This window comes from Lates calcarifer, linkage group LG7_1, assembly GCF_001640805.2.
Source record: "Lates calcarifer isolate ASB-BC8 linkage group LG7_1, TLL_Latcal_v3, whole genome shotgun sequence".
NCBI classification, from domain to species: Eukaryota; Metazoa; Chordata; class Actinopteri; family Centropomidae; genus Lates; species Lates calcarifer.
Genome location: NC_066839.1, coordinates 2,522,987 through 2,549,845, shown reverse-complemented (window position 1 = coordinate 2,549,845; position 26,859 = coordinate 2,522,987). Strand labels below are relative to the sequence as shown.

Sequence of the window (26,859 nt, the reverse complement as noted above, 5' to 3'; positions counted from 1 at the left end):
ACTGTAGTAGACTGACAACATTTATAAGAGGTTCTTTGTCACTGTTTCTCCAGCCCCAAACAATTCTGTCTCCTCTTTGTTCCCCTGGCCACACCCCCACACCTGTGTTCCTGGCTGCCACAGGTGACCTGGAACAGGAAACTCTATTTGGCAACAAAATTAAAAGCACAGGGGGGAGGGGGAGAGTGTTTAACCTGGCAAGGGTTGTTACTTTTAAACCATATAATTTACATATCTGCATTCACCTCACACAGAGGCATCACTTCATCTTAATGTTTAGTTTACAGGCATGAACTGAAGCGTTTCCTTTCTTCCCTCTCACAGGTCGCAGGGTTCCCACCCTCCTGCAGCACTTTCGTTTCTCTCCTCCACCTGGAGTTTCAGAGGATGAACTGGATCTGACTCCACGTGTGGGCTCCACCCTCACCCCTTCACCTCATCAACTGTGTGTTGTCTCCCTAATGTGAGGAGGAGGAGGAGGAGGGCACATACAGGTTAAAGGTCACTCAGACGTTCTTGTAATGCTGCAGGTGATAAGCAGTTGAATACATGTGAAGGACACTGATATGAGCTTTCCAGCTTCCTGTAAAACCAATCCTGCAGGGTTTAACCTTCAAAACAGAGCTTATATGTTAAAGAAAAAATAAATATCACTAAAGTTTTATTAGGTTTTATTGTGAAGTGTTTATATGATGAGTTTATAAAATGTGCCTGAAAGTTTCAGAGCTGCGTACACTGATGAGTGCAACAGGAAATATAATGTAATCAGTGTGACACAGCAGGGAGGAACCTGAAACTGCCTCTTTCTTCATCTTTGTAAAACAACAGTGTGAGAAGCAACAGGCAGTGACTGGCACGTTTATTTCTAAGTGTTGGGAAAGGCCAAACAGAACCATAGCAAACAGAACAGTATTTAAAAAGCAAGTTCTCCTCCATGCAGAACCACAATGACATAGATGCTACATTTGGGCACCATCAAATTATAAAGTAGTTGCAGTTTTTTGACTCTGATTCTTTATTACTAAGGTAAGGTGCATTATGGGATGCATTTGATTTACAGGTCTACGGATAGAGGGAGCTGAGAAATGTGCCTTTTGAATTCTGTAAACACTCGTAAATAGTTGACAATGATCTAAATCACGTGTGATTTGTGGTGAATGAGTTGTAATATGACACAATATGAAATATGATGAAATACTGAAGTGACTTCAGGCTTGAATCTTACAGACGAGAGACGAATTCTTCTCAAGTGAGTCATTTTTATTTGTGTCACTGACAAGCTAAATATACACACAATGGATGACAGTATCCATTGAAGCTTTTTTAACTGGATATCATAGCAGTGCTGATGCAATATGATACAAAACTACAACAAAATCAAATGTGGCAAAATAAGAACAATAAACGAGGCTTATGATCAGCCTCATACAACGCTAAGCCCTGAGGTGGGAAACCTTTGAACGTTACAATATGTGCAAACTGAAATTTCAGTGACAGCAGGAACTCATCTGACTGTTCATGGTGATTCAATTTAGTTCCAACACTGAGCAGCTTTTAAAAATGGAAGCTGTATCTGGCAGAGTGAACTTTCACTCCTCCAAAATTATCTGGTTCAAACCAGATAAACAGGCTAAGAACAGGCTAAGTGTTTTTTACAACCATCATAATGCTGAGCAAAGCAGGTCCAGCACAAGCTATAAACAACTGCTTGACTATTGATAGAACCCCTGAGGCACAGTCCCTGAGCAGTCTCACATTCTGATGTGTTTTAGCCGTGGAGGCTGCTGGGATCATCTACTTCTCCTGAGTCTTGATTGTAGAATAAGTCACATTCTCCTCTTTGACCTGCACAACACAAACAATCCTCATTGTTCAAATCAACAGGGAGCCTGTGGGTTTTCTGTTTTCACACTTCAACACTGAGACATTACACCCACATGTGGCTCTGATAGTATCTCATTACAAAATCATGGTTACTAATGTGCTTTCTAGTTGGTGCTGCAGGTGTTGGGTGGGGTTGAGCTCAGGGCTCTGTGAAGGCCATTTCTTGGACCTGGTTTTGTGCCAACAAGTTCTAAACTACCATACAGGCTCGTTCCAGCCCTCAGGTACGACCCAGCAGCAGGCGGACTGGAGCTTTGTTGTCACGGTAACAGCAATTAACAGACAGTTAACGTTGTGGAACGGTCTTGGTTTGGTCAGGTTTAGGAAAAGTACGATCAAAGAAACAACAAAACTGGGTTCAGATGGGAACCAAACATCGACCTCCTGTGTGAAAGTCTTATTGTTCCATTAACCCAACCTCATCCTACTTTGTTCCTGTTATAATAACTAGGTCACTTAAACAACAAAATGACACTGTGGGTTTTATTACAGGAGGGACAGGGGCTTCATTATGTTGAACAGGAAAGGGCCACACGCACAAACTGCTGCCACAAAACTGGAAACACACAACTGTCTTATATATAATATTAATTAGTCTCATTAAGTTTTTAAATTAACAAAAATATGTGAGCAGATGCTTTCTTCACTACTTCACTCACCTTTTTCTTAGGAGGGGCCCTTTGATGATCATGGTTAACAGTGACGTAGGTCAGACTGCTCTCCGCCTCATCCTGAGTGAAAACAACACAGTGGTTCACAGAGTCTAAATATATAATACAAACTGATTGAACTCTATTCTATTCTCACTGAGACTTCATCTTCATCAGTTTTACAGTGCAGGAAAATACTCCTGGTTTAACAGTGTTGTTGCAATACAGCTTCTGCCACCGGTGGCAGCACTGAGTATAAACATACATCACTGGTCTTTTGATGAGTTAATATAATGTGAGTGCATATAAGTACATTTTAAATATATACAATAGATTAAAAATCTGTTGTGTTCATTTGTGAAGTAGCTCAATGGATATTTCTTTTCTTTCTTATATTAGAAAATATTTGACCTGAAAATATATTTTACTCACAGGGGTATGAGTTGCTTTTTGAACACCTGGAACAAAAGGTAAAATTTCAAGGATTAATCTTAAAAATATATTTTAATATCATTCTGTACATTCACAACATACACGTTATGATTTATACCATGTATATCCTGTATCCTGTAATATATTATATTTAAACAAATGCTGTGCGACACTCGTCCTGTTTTACTGACCTTCTGTCGCTGTGGCTCTTCTCCTGCATTTGATGAGAACAGCAGTGATGACGACCACCACCACCACCACCCCGACCACAGAACCGATGATGATGTAGAGATGATCTGTGGTCAGAGGACACAAAGTAGCTTTTAAATACAAACTGATTATTTGGTTAAATAGTGAGTCAACATGACACAGAAACAGTGTCAAATTTAGATTTTTCTGATTCTAATTTGATTTTTACCTTACCTGTTCCACCTGTGAAGACAGGTGTGTAGTCAGCCTGTATCTGAACCTTGTTATCCTCATCAACAATCTGGCAGGTGTATCTTCTGTTGGAGCCACGCTGACTCTTCACAGTCAGAACAGAGACACATTTCGTCTGTATGACATTGTACCCGTCACCTTCACCAACCAGCTTAGTTCCTGTCTCATCCAGCCAGAGGATACTTTTCTTTTTACAAGGACTCAGCTCTTTGTATCTCCACAGGGAGCATTTCAATGTCGCCTCATCATCTCTATGTGAAGACTGAGAGACTGAGAGAAAATGATTCATTACTGTTCAGTGTAAATGTTTGACATCCTCCCCCATGATGTTTAGATAAATGATGATGATGGCTGCTGTTTACTTGAGGCCCAACCCCCACAACTAACCCAGCCAACGGCCTCCCACCCATCCCCCATCCCTAACCCCACCCAGTGGACAGGTGTATGCAAAGGTGACATGTCATTTGCTGCAGAGTTAGAGTTTGATGTAAATGAGCTTTTATAGAAATGAGACTCACCAGTCAGAATATTTAGATAAACACGAGCGTCACTCTGACCACTCTGTCGACAGACGTACAGACCAGCATCTTCAGCAGTGATGTTGTTGATGAGCAGAGAGCAGTCAGTGTTCAGTCTCAGCCTGGCAGCTCGATCTGAGCTCTGAATAACTCCATTCTTGACCTCAGTTATTGTTGAAAACTGTTCTGTGTTGAATATCCAGGTGATGCCGGAGCATGTGTGAGGTGATGATCCACTGCCACAGGGCAGAGTAACATCATGTCCAGGTCTGTGATAGAGATTGTTGCGTCCTTCACAGATACCTGCTGCAAAGACAAGAAAACATATTCTGAAAAAGTGACACATGAAACATCATCATCATCTACAATCAAAATGAAGAATATGAGGGTTTCATTTGTTCATTTAATGTTCAGAACAGATATGTAAACAGAGCTTATCATGGGCTTTAACATTTACAACCACAGAGCAGGAATGTGCCAAACTACACCCCCTAGTGGTTGGTATCATATCAGAATAACTTTCATTAACATCTCAATTCTCAAGCTTTCAAAACATACAGGGATTATAATCATATACTGACATAATCATTGGACATGAAATCTAATCTGCTGATCTGATGTTATTGTCTTAATGTGTCTTTTTATCATTAGGTACAGTGCACTGTGTACGTACTAAACACATGCACATGTAGATAGTTGTGTGTTCTGTCAGACGTCTGTGTACATTTGAGAATCTAAATATAAACCTTACTGAACCAAACTTGTTAAATCTTTTTTCTTTTCTCACAGTCTCTGAGGCTGGAAAGGTCACTGAAGTTTATCAAAGTGATCATTTAACAACAATGAATTTGTTACATTTCAGTAAGACAGTGATTAACACTTGAATAAGGAAACAGAGCTTTACCTTCAAACTGAAGCACAAAAAAAAAGATGAATTCCAGTCGAGCCATTCTGTGTTCTCTCTCTGTCAAGAGGCGAATGTTTCCTCTCTGCTACAGATCTGAGGGTGATTGGGCTGTTTCCCTTTTTTAGTGTTGAAAAGTAAAAATGAACCAGCAAACACCATCACCACCCACCCTGTCTTAAGTGCCAGGAAAGTAAGATTTCATCACATCCACCTGTATCTTCTTCTTAACACACTGCGTGCAACAGCTGTGCCAGAATGAAAATTAAAAAGAAATTCAGTTTAAGAAGACATTTGACTTCCTTGTTTTAACGTACTTCCTGGACAGGCTGACTGAAACAGAACTAATGCAACATTTCAAATGATCGTTTAAAATGACTGGACTGAAATAGAGACAGTGCAGAGTAACGGAAATGTTGTAATTTCTCTGTCACTGCAGTGATGGAGCCAAATGAGGAAGTGTTTAGCAAGAAAACAAAAATAGAATAACAAGGTAGAAACGAGGAGCAGCTACAGCAGCAGCTCTGTGATACTGTGAACTGCTTTGACGTAAATATACATTTCCTAGCATGCAAACATAATTAGCAGGAAACATGAACTTCAACTGAAAATGACCTTATTAGTCTTGCAGGTGTTTTAGTCATAAACCCAACCACACACTCACACACTCAGTTAACCTAGAGTTAAGCTAGGCCCAGGGCTGTACGAGTCACATTGCATCTCTTTAAGACCTGGGTTAAGTGTCACTGACACAGTGAACAGTGTGTCCATGGTGATTCCAACTAAACCAGACCAACAGCTAAGCTAAGCTAAGCTAAGCTAAGCTAAGCTGAGCACATGAAGACATTAGTATATTAAGTGTTGTTTAAGAACAGTGTCCTGTGCAAACGTAACCAAATTAACTCTAACATTAGTTTACAAAACATTGATGTGATTCACATGTAATTCTACAGTTGCTGAATGTTTCAAATTAAAAGCCCTCAAACGGTTCATACACTGTCCAGTCATACTAAACCTTGTATTTACAAAATCCAACTAAATTTACACCTGGCTTTTTTAATCAACTTTATTTATAACACATGGAAGATAAGTACAGCTGCAAACTCAGCACTGTAGACTGCAATTCAATAAGGTTTTCTGTCCAATACAGTCACAAAGAAAGAACAAGAATGTTTTCAGCTCATACACAGATTAAATTTAACCATCAATTATACATTAACAAAACAGATGTTATTGAAAATAAAGTAAAAACAAACAGGATTGAAATACTCAAATAATATGATAACATGAGAAGAACACACTGGTTGAGAAAGTTGAGCCATTAAAATGATAATTAAATAAAAATAAGGAATTGAGCAACAGAAGATAAGTATACAGAGTTCCCTGGTATGAGCTTTTTCTACATGTTAATTTGAGAACATTTATATTTTAGTCCATTTCACACTGGGGGGTATTTATTGAAACGACATTAATGTGCACAGTATTTTCTTATGATGATGATATTGTTAAGTAAAAATCCAGTATGTCTGCTCTTTATGATGACTCCTATCTGGATTTGAAAGAGGGGAAATCTGTTTTTATGGATCTGGAGCTCAGCCAATCATGCAAGGATCTGCCGCAAGGAATTGTGGGACAACATTACATACTTTCCTCTCATAAAGGAAGGTCCAGTGTCTCCTCTGCTGAAGGAGATAAGATAGGAAGAACTGAAGCTCTTTCCCTTCACATTTAGAGGATCTGACCGGCTGTGGTCACGGCTGCTGCTGAGATACTCTCAGGTCACTTCACTCAGTCAGGAACAGAGCAGACTGTTCACCCACAGCCCCAGACAATTACTGTGTGAAGTGTGACTGTTGGTTTGTTGGCTGTGGACAGTTGAAGCACACTAACATCTTCAGGTGTGAACACATACATTTGTAAGCACCATTCAGCTACAGTATATTTCTATATTTCAAAACAGTTCAAGTTGGTTGTTTTCAAGTGGTTTTTTGCTTCCTGGAAAAACAAATGAGAGAAAGGATTAAATTCTGAATCATGGTTTCTGTTATTGAGTCCTGTTGTGATCAGCATTGACTCACCACTGTATCTGATGACAGCAACAGTGATTACAATCATTAGGATCAGTCCTGTAACATGCAGAGTCAACATGACGTAGCTCAGAGGAGACCAGTCTGTGGAATCTGTGGAACATGGTTTAGAAAAAAAAGAGTCAGTTATTAAAGAACTAAAACACATGGTACAAAGATATTTTCATACTTTTCATATTACCATTTCATAGAGAGAGTCTTCTAACTCTAATGTGTGAACTTTGTAACTTAACTACAGTTAGAACCAAAGCTTTATTCACAGCAGTAAGTGGCTGATTGTCTCTCATCTTACCTGTGAAGACAGGTGTGTAGTCAGCCTGTATCTGAACCTTGTTATCCTCATCAACAATCTGGCAGGTGTATCTTCTGTTGGAGCCACGCTGACTCTTCACAGTCAGAACAGAGACACATTTCGTCTGTGTGACATTGTACCCGTCACCTTCACCAACCAGCTTAGTTCCTGTCTCATCCAGCCAGAGGATACTGTTCTTTTTACAAGGACTCAGCTCTTTGTATCTCCACAGGGAGCAGTTTAATGTCGCCTCATCATCTCTATGTGAAGACTGAGAGACTGAGAGAAAATGATTCATTACTGTTCAGTGTGAATGTTTGACATCCTCCCCCATGATGTTTAGATAAATGATGATGATGGCTGCTGTTTACTTGAGGGCCAACCCCCACAACTAACCCAGCCAACGGCCTCCCACCCATCCCCCATCCCTAACCCCACCCAGTGGACAGGTGTATGCAAAGGTGACATGTCATTTGCTGCAGAGTTAGAGTTTGATGTAAATGAGCTTTTATAGAAATGAGACTCACCAGTCAGAATATTTAGATAAACACGAGCCTCACTCTGACCACTCTGTCGACAGACGTACCGACCAGCATCTTCAGCAGTGATGCTGTTGATGAGCAGAGAGCAGTCAGTGTTCAGTCTCAACCTGGCAGCTCGATCTGAGCTCTGAATAACATTTCCCTTCGCGACCTCAATTATTGTTGGAAACGGTTCTCTGTTGAAAAACCAGGTGGTGCTGGAGCATGTGTGAGGTGATGATCCACTGCCACAGGGCAGAGTAACATCATGTCCAGGTCTGTGATAGAGATTGTTGAGTCCTTCACAGATACCTGCTGCAAAGACAAGAAAACATATTCTGAAAAAGTGACACATGAAACATCATCATCATCTACAATCAAAATGAAGAATATGAGGGTTTCATTTGTTCATTTAATGTTGAGAACAGATATGTAAACAGAGCTTATCATGGGCTTTAACATTTACAACCACAGAGCAGGAATGTGCCAAACTACACCCCCTAGTGGTTGGTATCATATCAGAATAACTTTCATTAACATCTCAATTCACAAGCTTTCAAAACATACAGGGATTATAATCATATACTGACATGCACATTAGAATATTCTGTAGGTACTCTACAGTATATATACAGAATAGTCTATCAGGTTGATGGAGAGTCTGTAAACATTTGAGAATCTAAATATCTACTGTGTCTGTCTCCGCTGGTGCCGACTGAAGAACAGAACATGTTTTTTAAAAGTGAAACAAACTAAATCTGTATAAATATTTTAATGGCTCTCTGGATTTTTTTCACTTTATTAAATAAAATCTTCTAATATTTAATTATATTTTTTGGCACTTTACACACAAGATTATCTGTATACAGTAAATATGTGATCAAGTTTTTCATGCTGGAGTCGATGCCTCAAAGGTTCAGAGCTGCTGCACGATAAACCTTTATAATATTACAGGTAGTTTTAATGTTGCAGCAGGGGAAATGTTGTAGTTGTTCCCTAACACCACTGGATGGCACTGTCCCTTTTGGTGAACACATAGACCATGTATAAAAAGGTACATTAGGAACCATAATTTGTTCACTACAGAACTTAAATTACACACTGCACTGTTTCTGTAAACACATCACACACATTCACATCACTGTTGTGATGAAGGTTAACTTTTCCACCTGTTTTCTTTTTCCTTATTCTTATTTAACCTGGTCTGGTGTTTTTCTGTTTTCTTCTTGACGTCATCAAAACCCTTGAACAAACAGCAGTGCACGCTGGGCGACATTTTCAGAGAAGGAAGTATGACCTACAGCTAAAAATGTTACATACTGAAAAGTACACAAACACTACACCACATTATCAGATTTCTCAACTTTCTTTTTGTGACATTATCGACAGAATTCACCAGTTCAAAGGTCAGAATAAAGAACCAAAATGATTTTAGTTTGCTGTGCTGGTTTTACTTTTCCACACTACACTGAGAATAATTAACATGTCTACATTTATTTAAACCTGCAATAAACACTTAAATGAGAAAATTGAAGCAATTACCTTCAAAGTGATAAACAAAAGTGAAGATTAAAAGCAGTGGAGTCATTCTCTGTTCCTTTTGTCTCTGGTGCAGAATAAGTAAGAAATGAGGAAATTTCCTCTTTGAGGTTGAACTTCTGAGTAAAAACTATTTACGTCACATCATTAGTCACCGCCTAGCCTGACGATATGGAGGAGATAATGTAGGTGGTTGTATGTGCACATCCTTCAGACACCACCATGTGTTCACACTCCACAACATGCAAAGAGAGACCATTTGTTCAGTCATGGATCTACATGTATGTGAGGAAAAAGTAAGTCACAGGAAGTATAAAAGAAGCAGTTGACTGAGTGTTGTTCACACAACATTGACAACATTCTTCTTCCTTAATTTGGTGTCCTTTTGTTACACGGTTTTTATGTCTTCATCTTATGTTTGTGGGTTACATTAACTCTTTAACCTGTAAGGATGAAGCACCTGACCTTTTCATTTTGCCCTGAGCTGGGAGGTTCCTCCTGCTCTCGTCTGATTCTTCCATCATCAGGGTCAGTGGTCTCCTCCCAGGATGTATCTTAAAGTATTGATTGGCATAATTAACACTTCATTAACTGTATTCAAGAGATTAAGATGGTTAACAAAGTCATACTATTAAGAACTACACAGAGTACAATGCCATCAGGTTCATTTAGTAATTAAAAGCAGGTAGTTTAGTCACTTTATTCACTGAGCAGCTGTAAAATCCTGCAGAACAACAGATTAGATCATATGTGGTTTAAATATCATTGCACCTTAAATCAGTTTCTTCATATCTGTATTTGGACCTGGAGCTCCGTGGCTGCTGCTTTCAGACAGACTGCTCCTGCTCTGAGCCTCAGGTTTCCTCATGATGAAGAGGTCTGGTTGAAAACACGTCTACAAACACAGTGAAGAGCGAAAAACCACGAACATGTCGAAAAACTGTGCGTGTTACTGACACAGTGAACAGCGTCTGTAACTTCAGCTAAATCAGACGGACAGCTAAGATAAGCTAAGCTAAGCTAAGCTAACCTCATTAGAATATTAGCCTGTTAAGTGTTGTTTAAGAACAGTGTCCTGTGCAAACGTTACCAAATTAACTGTAACATTAGTTTACAAAACATTGTTGTGACTCACATGTAACTCTACAGTCGCTGGATGCTGCCGCTTCCTGTTTGGGTTTTAATTTCTTCTTCTTTGGTGTTTATTGGCGGTTGGCAAACAACTGGGTTTCAAATTAAAAGCCCTCTAGCGGTTCATACAGTCATAAAGAGTAACAGAAAAGTCTCATTTGGCACCACTGTGCCTTGAATTCCTATTTAGAAAAAAACAGCTGCACTTGGACTATTTTTAATCAACTTTATTTATAACACATGGAAGATCAGTACAATGACAAGCTCAGTGCTGTAGGCTACAATTTCAAGATTCCCATCCAAAATGAAATCACACTTTTATGGAAAGGTGAAGCACACTAACATCTTAAGGTGTGAACACATACATCTGTAAAAGCCATTTAGCTACAGTATGTCAGTATATTCATGTTTCAAATCAGTTCAAGTTGTCTTCAAGTGGTTTTTTGCTCCCTGGGAAAAAAAAGAAGAATAATAAATGAGAGAAAGGATTAAATTCTGAATCATGGTTTCTGTTATTGAGTCCTGTTGTGATCAGCATTGACTCACCACTGTATCTGATGACAGCAACAGTGATTACAATCATTAGGATCAGTCCTGTAACACGCAGAGTCAACATGACGTAGCTCAGAGGAGACCAGTCTGTGGAATCTGTGGAACATGGAACAGGACAATCAGACATTAAGACAAAATAACCAGAATGTGTCTGTGGAGAACACATGGTATATAAGATATTTTTATACTTTTCAGTGTGAGAGTCCTCTAACTCCAATGTGTGAAACTTTCAGTAACTTCAGTTAGAACCAAACCTTTATTCATGTCACCTGTGAAGACAGGTGTGTAGTCAGCCTCCATCTGAACCTTGTTATTCTCATCAACAATCTGGCAGGTGTATCTTCTGTTGTGGCCTCTCTGATGTTTCACAGTCAGAACAGAGACACAGTCCATCTGTATGACATTGTACTCGTCATGTTCACCAACCAGAACAGTTCCTGTCTCATCCAGCCAGAGGATACTTGTCTCTCTACAAGGACCAAGCGCTCTGTATCTTGACAGAGAGCACTCCATTCTCTCTTCACCATCTCTCTTTGGATCAGTGTCTGAAGACTGAGAGACTGAGAGAAAACAAGTGATTATTGTTAATCTGACACTTTCCTAGTGTCATATTCATTTCAGCTACAGGAGCTGAGGTGCACCAACACCCCAGTCTGAACAGAACTAAAAGCTATCATTTTCTTCCAGGTGATTATTAATTGCTCCATGCACTCAATGCACACTATACTACATATATTGTGTGTTAGCAAGCTATGTAACAACTGTCATGTAACTTGCTTCACATTAAATATGTACCTTGTGTTTTAGCTCAGTTATTTTTCTCAAACTGCTGTTTAATTGACATGAACTGAAGTAAATGTGAAATGAGGTGTAGTGAATCAAGGATCCCTAAAAGAAACATCAATCATTTAAAAACTACACAATTTCTATTCACAAATTACCTATTTATAATCTCAGTAATTAGCAAACCTGATGTAAACACTTCCCTATTTTCATGGTCAATAGTAAAGTTACTGTTAAAAGCAACTCCTATAAATCAACTTTTTACTATCAATTAACAATTTTTACTAATATACTTCATTCTTCAAATATGTGTGGCTAAAAAAACATGATGTTTTTATCAATGCAATGGGAAACTTTTATTAACGTATCAGCCGAGTCTCAAAATGTATGTAAATTCTCACATCTGAGAAGCTGAAAGTGGTGGATTTTTCCTTAATAAATGACTTGAAGAATTACTTGATTGGCAAAATTGTTGTTGATAAATGTCAAATGACTACTTGATTATTTAGCCAAATGTTTCAAAATTAGTTTTATACACTCCTTCTAAGTAAGTTCTTTAGATAGGCAGAGCTCTTATTTTCTCATTCTCCACATGAAACTCACCAGTCATAATATTTAGAAACACACGAGCCTCATGTTGACCGATGTGTCGACAGACGTACAGACCAACATCTTCAGCAGTGATGTTGTTGATGAGCAGAGAGCAGTCAGTGTTCAGTCTCAGCCTGGCAGCTCGATCTGAGCTCTGAATAACTCCATTCTTGACCTCAGTTATTGTTGAAAACTGTTCTGTGTTGAATATCCAGGTGATGCTGGAGCATGTGTGAGGTGATGATCCACTGCCACAGGGCAGAGTAACATCATGTCCAGGTCTGTGATAGAGTCTGTTGAGTCCTTCACAGATACCTGCTGCAAAGACAAGAAAACATATTCTGAAAAAGTGACACATGAAACATCATCATCATCTACAATCAAAATGAAGAATATGAGGGTTTCATTTGTTCATTTAATGTTGAGAACAGATATGTAAACAGAGCTTATCATGGGCTTTAACATTTACAACCACAGAGCAGGAATGTGCCAAACTACACCCCCTAGTGGTTGGTATCATATCAGAATAACTTTCATTAACATCTCAATTCACAAGCTTTCAAAACATACAGGGATTATAATCATATACTGACATGCACATTAGAATATTCTGTAGGTACTCTACAGTATATATACAGAATAGTCTATCAGGTTGATGGAGAGTCTGTAAACATTTGAGAATCTAAATATCTACTGTGTCTGTCTCCGCTGGTGCCGACTGAAGAACAGAACATATTTTTTAAAAGTGAAACAAACTAAATTTCCCTGTTAGCTAAAAATATTACGTATTGAAAAGTACTGTGTGCCAAACACTACACCACATTATCTGATATCAGAACTTTTTTTTTTTTACATTAAAGACTGAATTCACCAATTTAAAGGTCAGAATAAAGAACCCAAAAATATGATAAACAGTTCAATGAGAAAATTAATTACCTTCAAAGTGAAGCACCAAAATGAAGATTAATAGCAGTGGATTCATTCTCGATTGTGTTCTTCTTGTCTCTGGTGCAGAACGAGTTGGTAATGATGAAATTTCCTTTTTGAGGTTGAACTTCTTACTAAAAACTATTTGCGTCACAGCATTAGTCACCGCCTAGCCTGTAAAAAAAAATCCTGATGATACAGGGATCATGTCTGTAGGTATCTGTATGTGCACATCCTTCAAACAGCATCATCTGTTCACACTCCACATGGAAACATGGTAAAACTCAATTTGCCAAGTCATGGATCCATTTCTATGTGTAGAAAAATGAAGCCATGGAAGTATTGTAAAAGTTATGGACTGAGTGTTGGTCACACAACTGATACGCAATCAGTTGCGTCTACTAGCTACAAGGAGAAATAGTATTTTCAACATTTTTCCTTCCAAGGGAACAGCATTATTGCCAAATTTTTCTTCTTAATTTGGTGTAGTTTTGTTAGTTACAGTAACAGGACAAACTCCACCAAACATATTTAAGCACTATATATTTAAACAAATGCAGGTATGTAAAACTGAGAAACTGAAAACTAGTCCTTTGGATATCACGAAAATCAGAGACATATAGTTGCTGTTTTAAGTGATTCGATAAAGTAAACAGGGAGTGTTTTTGAGTGCAGCTCAAGAGGAAATCTATGTTTGTGTGTGTGTTTGTGTGTGTAAGAAAAAAACAGCATGAAGACACTCATAGATAATAGAGGAAAATGCTTTTATTGTTGGGATCTTGCTCTGTGTTTCTTGATTTTAACAGAAACATACACAGTAATGTCATCTGCATATAATGTGTTTCCAGTATTTATGACAGCATATGAGTTTCTCCGACATCCTGCAGTGTTTTAATTGATTTTACAATAACTGAAGGTCCAACAGCTTTACAGATAAATAAAACTAAACATAAACATTTTTAAATAGTGGGACACATTTAGACAGTGCAATAGTATGCACACATTTAAGTATCTACACTGCAAGTCTGGTTCAGTATACATCCAAATAAAAAAGATAAGTCAGACAACATTCTATACTTTTCTTACTGTCGAAAAATCCCATGAAAAAACCCAAACCAACAACTAATTATACCTCTGAGATGACAACAGCAGTTGTCATTTGATAAGGGTCAAAGGTCAAGGTCACTTTTTGACTTACGACCAATAATGGAGTAGGTGCGTTGTAAAGTACAGGGAAAGAGACTAACACATTACTGGTTTTGGTCTATTGGTGGGATTTGAGAAACAATTAGAGTGTCAAGGAAAGTACCACAGTAACTGCTGTCTGGAAAATGTACACTGAGGTTCTCTCTTTGCTCATCAGTTTGTCCTCTGCCATCAAGTTATGGGTCAGATACACTGTGAACTTCAGGCTGTCCTTTGTTCACAAAGCATACTTACATCCAGACAGTGATTTATATGGCAATGTAAACCAGCCTCTCAACACAAATGATCTGTTTCATGGATACAGTAGAGCCAGGAGATGACCGAGCACTGCAGCGAATTTAGAGAGTTTAATACATGAATTGTCTCAGCAGGTTTCACAGTAACACAATGGAAAATATCCTTCATTGATTTCACTTGTAAAAATCTTTTTGGTTATATTGAGATGCTGAAGACCAGAGAACCATATGGTATTAACTCTTTCATCATTTTACTCAGTGCCATTTGCTATATCTTACTCACAGATTAATAAATAACCTAACTCGACAAATAAACACATTTTTGTGCTGTATAAAGGTTTCTCTTATAAAAATTAGAGAAAGACAAAGAAATGTTAGATCCTAATCTACTAAGAACCGGAAAACAGAAGAACGCAGATTTATGCTTAAAATGTATTTCATGGGTTTGAAAGAAAAAAAAACAGAATCAGACAAATATTTTGTTTAGAGAAACATGCAACCAAGTTCAAGGTATACTGAGAAACATGAAGGGTGGTCAGGGCAAAATAAATAAGACACCTCTGCTGATTTACAGTCAAAACTGATGAATATTCTCATACAGGTTTAGTGTGACACATATATGTGATAACTGCGTAATAATTTTGTAAAATAACATCTTTGTCAAATCCCATTAATTAATAAAAAACTTCTTTGATTAATTCTGAAATGTGGCTTTTTAGTCTCGACTTTAAATAACACAGAATGATCTTGAAATTGAAGAAACCTGCTGAATTAGTCTGATGATATTTTATAGTTAACTGAAACTTAAAGGTGCTGTATGTAAGTTTTTGCTATCGCTACAGACAATAGCCAACATTAGCATTACTTAACATTAACAGTCATCCTCTCATGTTGGACTGAGGGAAGACTGGACACTACAGTGACTCACTATCAGAGTAGTATTACAGGAAAGGACTGCTTACTTCAGTAAAAGAAAAGAAGAGATAGAAATAGAAGCAGCTCTTGGTGCAACATTTCTTTAAGACTGGGAGGTAAACAGCTGTAAATGCTTACGTTGGCTGTGTAGCGATAACAAAAACGTACACACTTTATATCAATAAAGTAATAAAGTACTTTATATTAAAAACGCTGTTGTAAAGTAAAAGCCCTGCATTCAAGAATGTACTTAGGTAAAAGTACAAAAGTATTAGCATCAAATTACTGTATACTCTAAGTACCAAACATAAAAGTAGTCATCATGCAGAATGACCCAGTTCAGAAAAAGATGAATGAGAAATTCAAAGATTATGATGAAGCATCATAATTTATATTTTCAATCTGAATCTTCGAAGTCTGAATGGTAGAAGTACAGTATAGAGTAACAGGAAACAGAAATACTCATGTTAAGTATTTAGTTACTTTCAAGCACTGATTTTAAAAGAGGGTAAAAGATCTAATAAACAACTGAAAAACAAATCCAGTGTGGACGTTTGACACAAAAATGGAAGTTGGCTACATGTCAGCTAAACACAGGTTTTACAAAAAAGAAAAGTATAGTTTTTTTAGTTATAAATGGGAAATGAAAGCAGGTGAATCTGAAAAAATAAACTAGCATATTCTTTTATTACACGTTTGTGCTTCTCCTGTCCTCTCTGCTCACTTTGTTACTACTGCGGAATACCCACAAGATGGCGCTATGCTTCTATCATGCCTCCATGTCTGTATGGCAGTAGTGACTTACAGATTCACAGCACAGTGACAGACAGGAGTCGACATTAAAAACACATTTGAAGTCATGCATTTGAGTAGAAAACTTGAAGTTGTGCGTGCGTTTCTTATTGTGCACTGAACTCAGAATGTTCACATTCTGTTTGGTCCATAGTGGCTTGTGTAGGAAAACACTGCAGCACATTAGTTCTGTTGTACAAGCCATCCACATATTACATACAGTACATATTCTAATTAACTACAGCAGATAGTTGTTTCTCTAATGTCATGGTCTTCTTCAGCTCTTTTAGTCGGAGCCACATGAAGATATCATCAAAACAAGTTTGTCACTTTTCTTCAAGGTGTCACTGATGCCTTGCTAGGACTTACTGTGATCTGAACTTGATTAAAAAACTATGACAGCTAAACCAAAAGTTCGGAGAATTCCTTCTAATTTACTGTTAGAATTAAATGAGTAATGAGCATAGTGTTTTTATTTTTGGTGTTAGTTATGTCAGGATCCTAACATAACTTCACCTTCCACTCTCTTTGGACCTCTGAAATCTGAAAGCCTCATCCACTGGACTTTAACATAAAGACTTGTCATCCTGGCTGAACTAAGCTGAACCAGGTAGGCACAGTTCAACTCCAGATATTTATGTATCTCAACATTCATATGTAAACCTGCGTGGAAAAAGAAGCTGCAAATAAAAACCTGTGGATTTCCAGGTGAATTTTAAATGATGTCAGCAGCATGAGACACATTTACTTTCATGGACTTTGTATTTGTCCAGAGCTTAAAGGACGTACTGTCATATCATTCATGACAAAGTCCACCCATGATTGTGCAGACTAAAGCAAACCATGCAGAATTATTTGCAGCTGCTTCTTGTCTTGTGACAGACTTGTCGTAAAATAAACATGATTTACGTTCATTTTTCCAAATCCAGCACAAATGTGAATCAAAGTTCCTCTAGGATTACCGACACAGCCACTGTTGTATGTAAATGAAACAATAACATAATATGACGTTTACAGCTGCAGTCCAGTCCAGAGCTTCAAAGAATAATTCAAGTAAACTCAGGAAATGTTGGCCCTGTGCGGTGGGCAGAGGCCACAGGACAGAACCAAGAAGAACAGCTCTCTATTTCCTGCGCCCGCACACCTGCAGACTCTGACAAGAAACGTGATGGTGAGTTGGATGCTTGTTTTACCAGTCTGTTTTCCTTCAAAGCCGGATTTGCATCCAGTAACCAAACTACAAGCACCACGCCTCACAAAGTACTTTACAAATAAAGTGCAGTGGAGCTTCTTCTGCATGCCATTGCTTGCATACTTTTTTTAACCAATCCAAAACAACTTTTCCAGGATGAAACTGGAAAGCTGGAGGTAATGCTTCTTCTACACAAATGTCTGGGAGCTCGAGGGACCTGGATCCCTCTGCAGAGAAGTGTTGGGTGGAGATTTAACCAGCTCCCTCTGATCCTTGCTGGTCGCCCTGCCCAGTCTGTATCCAGTGTAGACTGTGGCTGTGCTTGATTAGACTCGGCTCAAATCCAGAGCTTTCACCTTTCCAAATATTGAGGACATTATACCTGGCTATAAAAATCAAGTACACCTTTAGGTACATCACAAAGACTGTGGTGCAGCAGGGAGGCCTTCTTATTGTCCCGTGATTCAGTGGCTTGGCAGGGTCACAGTGAGGTTTCAGTGGAGAAGCTGACCGTGGGCTCCAGCTTGACTCCGTTGGCTTTCTTCTCTGAAGGGTTGTCCCCGGGACACTCAGTAGGGAGCTACGAGAACAAAAGAAAACTTAATGAAGGCAGGGATCAGCACAACAATAACTCTAGATCCCATTATGCTTTGCATTGCATTGCATGGTGCTAATTAATCCCGATTAAACAAATGCACCTCCAGCTGGGCTGCCATTTATATTTATCTGATTTTCACACTAGAAAATGCTAAAAATGTTCTGGAAGTCTCTCCACACTATCAATCAGAGTTTCTCTAAATACATCTGACCAAAGTAAAAGGAAAAAATAGGGTAAAAAATCTGAAAACATCACTCTGAGAAATGGTATTGTTAATAAACGCTGATTTTCTATCTCACAATCCATCGTCCAAACCTCAGACTTGACTGTGTGATCTCAAGGGAAGTGAAACCCTGATTTGGAAACCTGAGGAAGGAGAGGAAGGAGAGGATGGGTCTGATGAATTGCCTTCTGTGAAGGGCACTTCAGCTGTGACTCAGCAGGATGGTGGGAGGGCGGAGTAAAGGCTGATTGAAGGGGCAGAAACAGATTTAATGGCCTGGCTTTTCTGAGGGGTGCTTCGCAGGGCACCTTCAGAAATCATTAGAGATAATCAGCTGGTGGCGAGGTTAAATTTAAGAGGAGGCAGGATTTTATAGCTTTGTCTGTTTAAAGGACAATTTGTCTGGAGAAACGCCAAAGCCGAGAGAAAATAGAGCGAACTGACAAGAGACTGTGTTCAGGGAAAGTAGAGGAAGGTTCAAGAATCTGTCTCATCATAAGGTCAGTTCGTAGGAGGACAAATGCTGAACAAAGAGACACTCAGACTCTGTAAAGGGTACTTCACAGGGACACAGATTTCAGAGACAAAGGAAAAGAAAATGGCAGAGCAGTTTAGGAGACATGAACGAATCTGGGTGCATCTCACATGTTTTCTGAAAACACAGGGATGAAGGTTGATGGTTTTTCAGCTGCACCATCACAATCACTGCTCCCTACCTGCCCTACAGCTTCAGCTTGCTAAAGTGTTAAAAAAGTGTAAAAGTGTGTCTGTGTGTGTGTTTTTGTGAACTTACTGCTTGTAGGTGGCTGCTGTCTGCACCCATGTTGACATTGTGTCTTTTCAGTTCTGACTTGATTAAGGCTGAAACAGACAGCGAGGTAATATTACATTTCTAATATTTGGTTAGACATGCACAAATGAACACACACACAGAATATAAACACACACACACACACACACACAGTCCTACCAGTGAGCACTATTCCAAGGAAGATCCAGGCGCAGAGGAAGAGGTTTCCAGCCAGTGGACTGTAATTTGTGGTCAGTTGGCCCTGAATCAGAGTGAAAATGATCCCGAATATCTGCACAAACACACACACACAACATCAGAGAGTTTCAGTACACATTACATTATCACCCACTTCAATCACTTCAGCAGATCCCTGCTGATTAACAGTTGGTGGATATGCTTCTCAGACAGGACTTTCTTTAAAATCAGCTGATTTCTGTTCAGAGGGAATGTTGCTTCATCAGATGGCTGATGTTTCATGTTTGAATGATTTATTTATGTGACTTTATGATACCTGAGCGAAAGCATTGAGAAGCCCTGATGATGTCCCCTCGGACTCTGGGTAGGTGATCTCCACTCCAAACTCAAAGCCCAGAGGAAGGTAACCCGTCATGAAGAACCTGAAACACAGACGTCAAATCACATCTGTCTGTCCTGGTTAAACATGTGATCACAGTCTGTGATGAGTGATAGAGGTTATATGTGCACTTTTGTAAATGTGCACTTTATCTGTTGTTGGCACATTTTCTCATTTACATGTAAACATGTGCTCAGGCCCTGCTTCATACCCACAGCAGGTGTGTTTAACCCTACAACAGTGACAGACAGAGCTCACGCCCTGTGTCTGTCTGTTTTCAACAGAACCCAGTCTTCAATTTCCTGCTGGTTGCAGGAGTGTTTATGAGCAGTGACTGTTTAAAAAAAGCTCCCTGCTCCTCCCTACAGAGACCAATGAATATATGAGGGTTTCAGGTTCTTACAACAGAATTACATTCATATATTCAGTGCAGTGATCTGAGGACACTTGGTACAATATATATAACAGAATTTCAGCCACAGATTAACAGAATAACTAGCATTTCAGGATTTGTAAACTTGTTGAAATATTACAGTCTCATATCTCAGCACACACACACATAGCAAACGCTACAGGCTGTAAAATTCATTTCACGATTACGAGCAACGTCACTCCAAGAAAAGCCTTCACAGGACTCTGCATGTTGCTGCAGGTCAGTGCAGTGTGAACAGGTGCAGACTGTGCAGGGTGGTTGGTCTTTATGGAGCCTCTGACATAACTGGAGATGGTTTAAAAGGTCACATGTAACATGTCAGTGCCCCTGTCCCTCCACGCCCCCTCCAGGTCCCACCCAGAGGCCCCACCACCAGCTCACAAGGTCAAACGCTGAGATAATATGACACTGTGCAGCCTGGAAACCAAAGTAGCTATTTAATGTTCACACAGTGTTTTTCACACAGAGCTCTCTAAACTTTGATTTTCATTTTTAAGCCGTTACAATTCAATATTTTCTTTGATGATTCAAATGTTCCAACTGCATAAAAAATCCCGGAGTTGTCATATTATTGTATTTCTTAAATTGAAGATCATAGAGCTGTGCAGTGAATTATAGAGAGGGTGTTTGTAACATAACTCAGTGTGTAACTCAGTGAATCAGACTACTGTACCCCAGGACTCCAGCAGTGAAGAAGACCAGGTAGATGTTGTTGAGGTCCAGAGTGAAGGTGAAGACCACCATGCCCAGAAACGACAGGGTGTACACGATCAGAGTCGTCATCCTGTGAAACAGCAGCAAAACTTTGATATGCTTTTGCAGTATTGAGGGTTTAGTTTAAACCCCCCTGTAATATCCAGTCCAACAGGAAATTCCTGGGCCCCCCTGCATTCCTTTGACTGTCCACTGTGAAGATTTTTTCCAGATGTACAGAAACTGGAAGTGAGTGTGTGTGTGTGTGTTGAGTGTCTGGGAGTAAAGCAGTTCTCTGCACTACACTCAGACTGCATGCATGTGTTTGCCTACTTGTACGTCTTGGTGTGGTCCAGCCACAGGCCGCAGAGGATGGATCCAACCATCCCAGCAACAACCAGGGTCAAACCAATTCTCCCGGCGTTCAACTCCTGGTTCTGAGGAGAGGAGGAGGAGAGGAGGAGGAGGAGAGGAGGAGGAGGAGAGGAGGAGAATGAGCCTTTGTGAGAACAAACAGCTGAACAAAGGGCTTCAACTCATCAAATCTCAGCAGAGAGATTTTCCCTTACAGGTAAACTATAAGCCAGTCACATGTTCTTTAGGTGTGTGCAGTATGAGGGTGAGTGTTTAGTTTGGAGTGTCTGGAACTTCCTGTGTTTTCTGTGGGAGAAAGTTGCAAAGTCATCTGACAGACAAGAGACAAAGAGTTTATGAGTTCACACAAGGGTGAGAATCTCTCAGAGTGTGTGTGTGTGTGTGTGTGTGTGTGTGGGCGCTGACAGTGTTATGGTGGGCAGCAGGCATGCGTGAAAGCAGCTAATGACCTCGGAGCCGCAGACAATAAACTCACGTCTCATCAAAGCCATCAGAAGTCTCGCTGTTCTTTTCTCTCTCAATACATCTCTTTCTCTCCCTCCACCATTCACCCTCCATCCACCTGCTTTTTATGTACCTGAATGGGTTCAGCACATTCACAAAAAACACCTGAGTACCACAAAAAGGTTTGGCAAAAGGTGCGACAGCTAGTGTACCAATAAGAGAGGATGTGCCGAGAGAGAAGAAGCTGTTTGACCTGTTTGTATCTGCAGTCTTTAACAATAGATGAGAGTCACAACAAAGATCAACTGAAAGCTTTGCTTTGTGTTTTCTCTTGAAATTTAAAGCTGTGTTTTACAAATGAACGAGAAGGCTACAGCAGCTGGAGTACAGACGTATGTGTCCAAGAAATGTTTCTGATGCTCCAGATTAAAAAGAAACCTGACGTGTCTTAATCAGTGTTTGTGTGATCACTCTCACTGACAGAAGAGGAAGACAAAAGTGTCACGAGGCAGGCTTAAAGATGTTGAGGGTCAGCAGAGTCATTAGGATCATTTCATGCTGCTGTCTGTGTTTGTACCTCATAGCAGGCCATGATCATCTGGTTGAGAAGTGTTGAGACAGAGTAGAAGGAGCCGGTCATTATACCTGCAGACAGAAACAAAGAGTGAGCGGTTCGCTTCAGCAGTTCTGTCTTGGATACGAAGCGAATCCATTGGAATAGAACTGAGTTCGTCCTTAAGGAATATGTCTGTGTTTGGTTTTAATGTTTTCAAATCTAATTTTAAAAAACAGGCACAGCTGCATGATCATAGAAAAGATTCATCTCTCTAAAAGTCAGTGTCACTGCTTCATGACAAGGACACATTCATTAATGTTATTAGCACAGATGAGAAGCTCTCTCTGCCTCTCCCACCGTGCGTATGACTGCCTGTGGGTGTGTGTGTGTGTGTCTCTGATTGGCTGTTGCCAGGTTACAGAGTCAGAGTCACGGTGCATGCAGGTCAAATGTGAACGACATTAAAAACGGCTGCTGCTTCTTCTTTCAGTCGACCTGTCAAACACGGGAGCAAAGGAAAGTCAGTCTGAGAGTGTTTGTGGTTGTGAAGTGTGTGTGTGTGTGTGTGTGTGTGTGTGTGTGTGTGTGTGTGTGTGTTGCTCTGTCACACGTGGAGGAGTCACATGATACAACATGTGGTGGGAGATAGTCATGCTAGAAACATGAGAGTGCAGAAAAGCCCTTTCAGCCGTATTAACGTGGCTGTAGTGTCTCTGCAGGGGAAATGTTTTCACACTCAGAAACAGGTTTAATGAGCTGCAGGGTCTTAATGTGTGATTCTGTACGTGTAAGAGCAGTTATAAAAAGAGCGGTGAGGAGCTGCAAGTACATGTGTAAACCTATAGGAAGTACCATGTATACTGTAGGTATATATATCTAGTGCTGAGAGGTTTGTTATTATGTTACTTCTCATCACACAAACACCAGGAGGAAAACTTTCCCTACTGATCTGCTCCTTTCCCGACATCTCATGATTTTATTTCTCTTCTCTGACGTTTCTAGGAAAGCTGTCAGGGCTCATTATCCACTGATCCTCACCATCTTTTTCTCCTCCCGATGATCATCAGGGAGACTTGCTCGTCTGTTCTAGTCGCTTAAAGTTAAACGTTCCCATGAAATCACTGCTTGTGCTCGTGCTTACCGTAGCTGATGAGGAGCAGGACGAAGGCTTTGTTCTTTATCAGGTTGAGGATGGACTGTTTGTAGGAGTAATCCTCAGGAGGAGTGTCTGGTAGGACAGCCTGGGCCTGACTGGGAGGGAGGGTGGGACGGTCCTTTATGACTGCAGAACACACAGAAACAGTAAAGTTTGGGTTCATTTACCAGTCTTCTTACTGGTGAGATGGAGAGATAAACATATGATGGTCTCTAATGTGCAGTGGGGGGCCCAGGTTGGTTCCCTGAGGAACTCCTCTGGGCTTAAATGTTAAATAAAAACACTGCTAACCCAAAGAAACTTTTTATAATACCTGACTTCAGTGTACGTTCAATCAAATCAATATTTTATCAATGAATATTTACATATTCAGCTGTTTAAGAGATCAATGGCTTAGCCAATCCTTCTGAAAACTTTATTGTTTTTTATTTTGTACATTCACAAACCAAACATGCTTTATTTCATCAGCAGGGTTAGACCTGCACACAGGAAAGTCTTTACAGAACCTTGCAAAGAAGCTCAGCTGTTCAGTTCAGTTCCATTAAATCAAGCTGCTGAATGTAATGTCATTTTAGACGGACGTTCCTTTGTGCTGATCTGTTTCCACTGTGGCCTCTTGCCTGCATGTGAGTGGACAGGAGGTGTAGGTGGTTGTTAAGTTTACAGCTTGCGTCACCTCTCTGCTGTAACCTGACTGATACGCCTGAGGCTGCAGGTTGCCAGCTGTCACGTTTGTAAATTGTTAGCTCGGGGCTAACACCTGCTGCTGTGCTGAAGTGGCTGTGGGAGTGTTTCTGGCAGCTGAGACCCTGTTAGCTGCATGTGACTACCGAATCACAGCCACAGCCCTGAGACTCTTCTGGAACTCATTATGTTGACCGGAGATATTTTCTCCACATCTGATTGGCTGTTTGAAACCACAGTCTCAACACTATGCTTTAATGTTTGCATAATACTCCGTGCCTGTTCAGAGCCAACATGATAAAGCAGGTTTGAAATGCAAATGCATGGCTGCTGCACCCTCTCCACCCACCACTAACCCCACCCTCTTCCTCTCCACAACACAATACAAAGTTGATGCATAAAACCATAACTCTTAACCACAGGTCTTTCCTTAACTTAAACCTAATCCTGTTCTAATCTTAATCCTAAACTCAAGTCCTGATCTTTAGCTGGCTGCTTGTGTGTGTGAGGCCTGTAGTCAGCTCACATGGCTTTGAGGTGACTGAACCATAAATTCTCAGCATCTGGAGCAGATGGCTGCACACAGTAAAAGTATGCTACCTCCCATGGCGCAGGGCAGTGTTTGAGTGTGTGTGTGTGTGTGACTGTGGTGTGTACCTATGACCGTGAGGATGAAGAGGCCCGTGGAGACAGCGGCGGTACCGTAGAACATGATGCTGATGTTGTGGCCCATCAGCTCAATGTCGTCCGGCGTGTTGGGAACTAAAACTGGAGGCAACAGGAAGCCTATGGCTGTTCCCAGCTAGAGACGAGACACAGAGACACAGAGAGACACAGAGAGACAGAGACACAGAGACACAGAGAGACAGAGACACAGAGAGACACAGAGAGACAGAGACACAGAGACACAGAGAGACAGAGACACAGAGAGACACAGAGACACAGAGACACAGAGAGACAGAGACACAGAGAGACACAGAGTTATGTTATGTTCTATGCTATTGTGTTGCATGTATACCGGCATCATTAATCAAAGGTTTATAAGCTGTAATTAACGGCTTCATTAATGGTTATTGAGATATAAACCAATAATAATGGGTTGCCAGGTTGTGGAGAATCCTCCTCCAGCACTGCTCTTTGTTTGTCTGTTAAACCACTACTTTCATTCAGACTGTTTGACCACTTCTCTTCTGGAGGAGCTGCAGGACATCTGGACCAAAGTCCACTTACAAACTGCTGATTAATGTCACACGTTACAAACATGTACTAAGGGATTCATCAGGTTTGCAGCTGTAAATGTTTGCATGATATAAATATAGGTCTTGTTTTTCTCAGTCAATTAGAAATACTCGTGTTAATAAACTATGAATAACAGGTTCTATAATAACAGGTTTTTCCTCTTCTTATATCTCTTTAATTGAGTGCATGTCTACTTTAGCCTTTCAATAATCTGTGGCACGCGCACACACGCTCGTGCACGTCCTGACCTGGTTCCCGAGCACGGCCGTGGCGCACGCGGTGGAAACCTCCCGGGGTCCGAACCACACGGAGGCGATGCGGGACGGCAGGCCGAGGATGAAGACCTGCGCCACGGAGCAGATGACCTGCGCGGTGACGGTGACTCCGAACAGCTCGGGGTTCACGCTGGCGCACTTGAGCCAGGCGCCGACGCAGTTGAGGCCGGCGCCCAGCAGGGCCGTGAGCCGCAGACCTCTCCGGTCCAGCAGCCAGGTGGCCGGGAAGATGAGAGGCACGTAGGCGACCATGTAGACGATGGAGAGCCAGTCCACCTTGTCGTTGGTCACCCCGTAGTACCGGGTGAACACGTTGGTGATGATGCTGTACTGGATCCACTGGAAGGCGTTCACCAGAGAGTACAGGCTGAAAACGGTCAGCACGGCGAACCGGCGCCGGTACAGTTTCGTCTCCAGCTTCTTCCCTTCCTCCTCCTCCGCCTCCCCTCCTCCTCCGTTGGGCAGCATCGCCTCTCTTTCATCCGGCGGCGCCTCCTTCTCCTGCTCCTGCTCCAGCGCGGGGTCGGTGTCTGCCTCCCCCGCCCCGCCCGTCGGCGCAGCTTCGTATTTCGGATCCGCGTAGCGCTCGGCTGCGCCCTCCAGCTCGGGACTCTTCCTGCCGACCGTGATGTCGTCAGGTGCGCCGGTATCCGCGCGCAGATGCTCCTGCACGAGCTCACCGGCCACCATGATGCCGGTTTGGTGTTTTTTTTTTCTTCTTGTCGCCGCTGCTCAGTCGGTAGATGGCTGCTAGAGAGGAGGCAGGAAGCGAAGAGGCGCACAACTGAGTGGTTTCCTCATTCGGTTACTACTGGAAACCGCAGTGACGCTTTAAAGAACACGAGTGACTGTCGGAGAAACCAGACTTAGACTTGATAAAGACTAAAACGACGTCCTGCTCATCAGGAAACCTGTTTCTCCCTCTGTCCGACTCCTCTGGACCTGCATGCTGCCCGTCTGCCGGTCTGCTGCGTCTCTCTCTGATTTCCTCTCGGTCCCTCTATCTTTTGTTCATCCGACGCTGACACGCGGCCTTCCGATGCTGATGAGCCAATAGTAAAGCAGCTACAGCCTGTAGTATCTTGCACTACGCCCAGTGCGTGTATGTGAAATTGTGAATGTGATCGGTGACCATGTGGAAGCTGGTAAACCATGATGCAACAGCGTGTACAGTGAAATATCCTGCAGCCTGTAGACTCTCAGTAAGTCACATGTTGTAAGAG

The 26,859-nt window shown here is 40.9% G+C and overlaps 2 protein-coding genes across 12 annotated transcripts; both read right to left on the bottom strand.

The window, feature by feature from the left end:
• Positions 1-1,239: 1,239 nt before the first annotated feature.
• LOC108887489 (uncharacterized) lies at positions 1,240-13,370 on the bottom strand. Of its 11 annotated transcripts, none has more exons than XM_051071701.1 (8): positions 13,262-13,370; positions 12,501-12,643; positions 7,736-7,901; positions 3,390-3,677; positions 3,158-3,262; positions 2,967-2,992; positions 2,544-2,615; positions 1,240-1,845 (listed from the first exon to the last, which is right to left on the bottom strand). In XM_051071701.1, exons 1-8 carry the CDS (start codon positions 13,305-13,307, stop codon positions 1,795-1,797), a joined length of 897 nt encoding a protein of 298 aa, XP_050927658.1. In that variant the 5' UTR covers positions 13,308-13,370; the 3' UTR covers positions 1,240-1,794. The 11 variants fall into 11 exon arrangements, with proteins under 11 accessions (XP_050927658.1, XP_050927656.1, XP_050927661.1 ...); XM_051071699.1 differs by lacking the exons at positions 12,501-12,643; positions 13,262-13,370 and adding exons at positions 7,356-7,487; positions 9,272-9,708 and having other exon boundaries at positions 3,390-3,545; positions 7,736-8,044; XM_051071704.1 differs by lacking the exons at positions 12,501-12,643; positions 13,262-13,370 and adding exons at positions 3,926-4,047; positions 9,272-9,702 and having other exon boundaries at positions 7,858-8,041.
• A 627-nt stretch (positions 13,371-13,997) lies between these two features.
• Positions 13,998-26,813, bottom strand: flvcr1 (FLVCR heme transporter 1). The gene is made up of 10 exons (XM_018682950.2): positions 25,610-26,813; positions 24,780-24,924; positions 23,424-23,564; positions 22,304-22,371; positions 21,241-21,344; positions 20,888-20,998; positions 19,719-19,824; positions 19,385-19,496; positions 19,208-19,275; positions 13,998-18,173 (listed from the first exon to the last, which is right to left on the bottom strand). The coding sequence occupies exons 1-10, from the start codon at positions 26,324-26,326 to the stop codon at positions 18,075-18,077; spliced, it is 1,671 nt and encodes a 556-aa protein (XP_018538466.1). The 5' UTR covers positions 26,327-26,813; the 3' UTR covers positions 13,998-18,074.
• Between the last annotated feature and the right edge of the window lie 46 nt (positions 26,814-26,859).